General features: G+C 42.1%; 2 protein-coding genes across 2 annotated transcripts; both read right to left on the minus strand.

Moving 5' to 3' along the window:
- Positions 1-2,026: 2,026 nt before the first annotated feature.
- LOC142612260 (uncharacterized) lies at positions 2,027-3,149 on the minus strand. Its single transcript, XM_075784376.1, has 2 exons — positions 3,064-3,149; positions 2,027-2,747 (listed from the first exon to the last, which is right to left on the minus strand). The coding sequence occupies exons 1-2, from the start codon at positions 3,147-3,149 to the stop codon at positions 2,027-2,029; spliced, it is 807 nt and encodes a 268-aa protein (XP_075640491.1).
- A 379-nt stretch (positions 3,150-3,528) lies between these two features.
- On the minus strand, positions 3,529-4,358 carry LOC142612261 (uncharacterized protein At4g02000-like). The gene is made up of 2 exons (XM_075784377.1): positions 4,295-4,358; positions 3,529-4,109 (listed from the first exon to the last, which is right to left on the minus strand). The coding sequence occupies exons 1-2, from the start codon at positions 4,356-4,358 to the stop codon at positions 3,529-3,531; spliced, it is 645 nt and encodes a 214-aa protein (XP_075640492.1).
- Between the last annotated feature and the right edge of the window lie 233 nt (positions 4,359-4,591).

A 4,591-nucleotide genomic window follows, 5' to 3' on the forward strand; every position in this document is an offset into this window, starting at 1 on the left:
TGTGGCTGGATTTATGAGCACCTCAACACTAGAATTTTCTTGACCCCTAATAACTGGAGTAGTAATTCTTGCTGCATTTCTAGACGGCAACCAGTAGTCCCCCCAGATTCTGATTTGCTTCCCATCTCCCACCCTCCATAGAGCTCCCTTATTTATGACTTCTCGACCTTTCAAGATACTTTTCCAAGCATACGAAGCAGATAGGGCTTCTTTTGCCTCAAGAATAGTCCCATTTGGGAAGAATCTAGCCTTGAAGACTCGATAAAAGAGTGAGTTATCATCATGTAGCAACCGCCAAGCTAATTTGGCTAACATAGCCTCATTAAACATCACAAGATCTTTGAAACCCAATCCTCCTTGAGATTTATGTTGGCATAAGTCATCCCATTTTATCCAATGCGCTTTCCTCCTATCTCCCCTTTGTCCCCACTAAAACTTGCGAACAAGAGACTCAATGTCATGGCACAAAGTGGTTGGGAGTTTGAAGCAACTCATGGTGTAAGTTGGAATTGCTTGTATCACCGCTTTGATAAGAACTTCTCTTTCAGCCTGAGAAAGTAATTTCCCCTCCCACCCTTGTAATTTCTTCCATACTCTTTGCTTCAAGTGGTCAAAGCTAGCTCTTTTATTTCTACCCACCAAAGCTGGTAATCCAAGATACTCCTCATAGTGTCTCAAGGCCGAAACTCCAAGTGCATTCATGATCTGGTTTTGCATTTCAATTGAGGTGGATTTGCTAAAAAATAGAGATGTCTTATCTCTATTCAATTTTTGTCTCGATACTCGTTCGTACGAGGAAAGTATATCAAGCACCTTTTGACAATCTTGATTGGTGGCCCTGCAAAACAAAAGGCTATCATCCGTAAAAAATAAATGTGTTAGTTTATGCCCATTACAACAAATAGAAACACCGTGGATGTCACCATTATCTGCTGCTTTTTTAATCATTCTGTGAAGTCCCTCCGAGCATAACAAAAAGAGATAGGGTGACAATGGGTTCCCTTGGTGAATACCTCGGGTTGGTTTGATGTTTCCCATAGGTTCACCATTTATTAAGAGGGAATAGGTCACTGTAGATACGCACTCCATAACTAACTCCACCCATTTATCATCGAAACCCATTCTTTCATGACTTCCCTCAAGAAAGACCATTCAACTCGGTCATATGCCTTGCTTATGTCTAATTTGATAGCCATACAACCATGTTTCCTGGAATTGTGATTCTTCATGTAATGTAAAGTTTCAAAAGCTACCAAGATGTTGTCAGTAATGAGGCGACCTTTAATGAAGGCACTTTGATGTTCAGATATAAGATGTGGAAGCACTTGTTTCAGTCTATTGGCAAGTACTTTTGAGAAGATCTTGTAAAGTACATTGCAATGACTAATCGGTCAAAACTCGGTCACTCGTTTCGGGTTTTTTGTCTTGGAAATTAAGGTGATGAATGTGTGGTTTAGGGGGGAAGGCAGTGAACTAGCCTTTAAGTAGTGCAGAATGGAAGTGGTAATATCGCTACCGACCAAGCTCCAAAAATGTTGATAGAATAGTGGTGGCATTCTTTCAGGTTCTAGCGCCTTCAGTGGTGCCATTTGCTTTAAGGTATTTTCAACCTCCCAAGCCTCAAAATCACAACACAAGGAAGCATTCATCTCCTTTGTCACGGTGTGGGGAATGGAATCTAAATCTGTCTCAAGTGCTTCCGGGTTAGAAGATGTAAAAAGCTGTTGGTAATACTCAATGAAAGTGGAAGAAATCCGATCCGCCTGTGTGCACCACTCATCCTCTCGATTCTTGACACCTGAAATGGTGTTTCGACGCTTCCTTTGTGTAGCTCGACAATGAAAAAATCGGGTATTCCGATCTCCCTCCTTAAGATACAAAGCACGAGACCGCTGCCTCCACATCCTTTCCTCCTTGTCCATTAGAGTATTAATTTCCTTTCTCAATTGCAAAAGCACATCCGAGCCCCCCTCCCCCCCTTGAGCAGCCATCCTCTCGGCCTGGCTTAGTTGTTTTTTCTTTTTTTCTAATTCGTGCTTATATTACCAAAGCATTCTTTACTCCAACGAGTTAACTCCTTGCTGCAAGTATCTAATTTTATAAGCACCATTTTTTCATCAACCACGTCATAATTGGCTTGCCAAATCCTTTCCACAAGTTCCCCATAACCCTTATCTGCCAGCCACATTTCTTCAAAGCAGAAAACCTTCTTTTTCTCTTGAAAATCTAGATCAGAAAGCTCCAACCACATAATTTTATGGTATGATGTAGTACTATCAATATGGTGCACCCGCGAGCCAGGGAATTTAGAAAACCATTCAAAAGAAGCTACTGGCTTGTCAAGCCATTCCCAAATTGAAACACCATTCCTATAATGTTTGCTCCATGTGTATGGGAAACCTTTGAATCCCAAATCCGTAAGTTCACATTCATCCAAGGCTTCCCGGAATATCTGCATTTGTGCATATGGCCTTAATCTTCCCCCCAATTTTTCTGATTGCTTGATAATTTCATTAAAGTCTCTGGCACACAACCAAGGAAGCGAGTTCCGCCCATGTAAACTACGTAGTAAATCCCAAGATTCTTGCCTTCTGTGTGTTTCGGGTTCACCATAAAAACCAGTGAAGCGCCAAGGTTCACCCGAATGTCTATTAACTATGACATCTATGTGATTCACTGATGAGGACTCAATATCAATCTCCACACTATTTTTCCAGTAAAGCACAAGTCCCCCACCATTATTCACTCTTTGCACAAAGAATTTTTAATCAAACTGAATACGATCCTTTACATAGTCTAGCCTTGCTTCATCTACCAATGTTTCGGCTAAGAACACGACAGAGGGTGCTTTTGCTTGTACAACTTTCACAAGCTCTTGAACTGCTAGGTGGTTCCCAAGCCCTCTGCAGTTCCAGACTAAGCAACTCATTGGGCCTGGCGGGGCTGGAAACCAGCCTCCGCCAACATCGGGGTATTTTCTTTGTCATCTTGAGAGACCTGTAGTATCTTACTTGGTGACTCACATCGATCAATAACCAGACAGATTGGGCGTTTTGAGCCAACCTGATCAGACCTGGTACCTGTGAAGACTTATGGGACACGTTGAAGTCTTTTCCACTTGACTTGGGGTGGAGTTTCAGAGGCCACATGGTAAGGAGAGGAGTTGGTAATGTCTTGAAGAAGAGTGTTGCTTTCTTTGTGGTTCAGAGCATTATAAAAATGCTGAGGTGGCAGACCCGGGTTTACCTCTAGAATTTTTTTTAAATTCTCTAAGTCAAAGAGTGAAGAAGAATCCTTATTGGAAATTGAATTATCAGCAACTGCGATTATGGGATCCTCATATGTCCCCAAATCTTTGTCAATCTCCTTTAAATGCTGAGAGAAATTATCCCCTTCATCTTCGCGATCCTAAAAAAAAGGAGCTGATTTGCTTGGTGGAGCCGTGGACTCTTGGTCTTTATGATTCTCTGGAATCACAACATCAGTTTCCTTATTTGAACTTTCCTTATTAGATGCCATCTTCCCTGACTATGGAGCTGAGAACGGAGGTTTCCACCCTTCCCTCCGCCGCTGTGTGGAGATATTTTCCGGTCTATCCTTATAGAAACCTGAAACCCGAACCATAGATTTTTTTGTCCCCATCTGACTTGCTCTAATCCAAGACCCGAACTGTTGTGATTCCAGTTTTAGAGTTCCTTTGCTTTGTATCCAGAGATCACAATCCCTGTCACCTTGATCAAAATAACCACACCAATAGCATATATTAGGTAAACGTTCGTATCTGAAATTTACCCATACCTTCTCGCCACCCTCAAACTTAATAATTCTACCTCTGCATAGGGGTTGGAAGACGTCAAGTGTTGCTCTGACTCGGATATAGCTTCCACATTCACACTCCGTAACTGTTATGGATCGATCAATAACACCTATTGAGCTATAGATATCTTCTGCGACGGACTTGTTTCTAAAACCAATAGGAATGTTGTGCACCTGAACCCAAAAGGAAGACTTGTCCAATGGCAGATCACTAAGGGGAGTAAGCCTGTCATATTTCTGCAGAACCACCAAAGACTTATCAAAACTCCAAGGCTCATTGGATAGTATACGATCTACATCCGCATCATTGTCAAAAACGAATAAGACCCTATGCTCGCCCTTATACTGATTGTGAATCCGTTTTCAGCATTTCAAAGTGGTTTGAAAGTCCTTGCCACTGCATCCATATTAAGTGCACGTCAAGTCAGAAATCTCGCTGCAATGATATACTCCTTTGAGTAGCGATCCTTATTGATACAGATTTCATCCCCCTCTCGTTCAGACAGAGAGAGACAGCTCCAATGTTTTGTGAGTTCATCCATACTGATAGAAAAAAAGAACAAAGGAGGAGAAGAGGTACGGTAAGAGATGAGTTGGAGAAAAGAAAAGGGGAGGGAAGGAAAGGAAGAAAAAAAGACTGTTTCCCCAATCCCAAAAAGAAGTAACCACAAGCCCTACACGCAACACCGTCGCGAGAGGGGAAGAGAAGCCTTACAAGAAGGGACGACAAATTCTACAATCGAAGGGAGATGGATACCACCTTCCTAAGCGACAA

The sequence above is a fragment of the Castanea sativa genome, chromosome 10 (assembly GCF_040712315.1).
Source record: "Castanea sativa cultivar Marrone di Chiusa Pesio chromosome 10, ASM4071231v1".
Taxonomy (NCBI): Eukaryota; Viridiplantae; Streptophyta; class Magnoliopsida; order Fagales; family Fagaceae; genus Castanea; species Castanea sativa.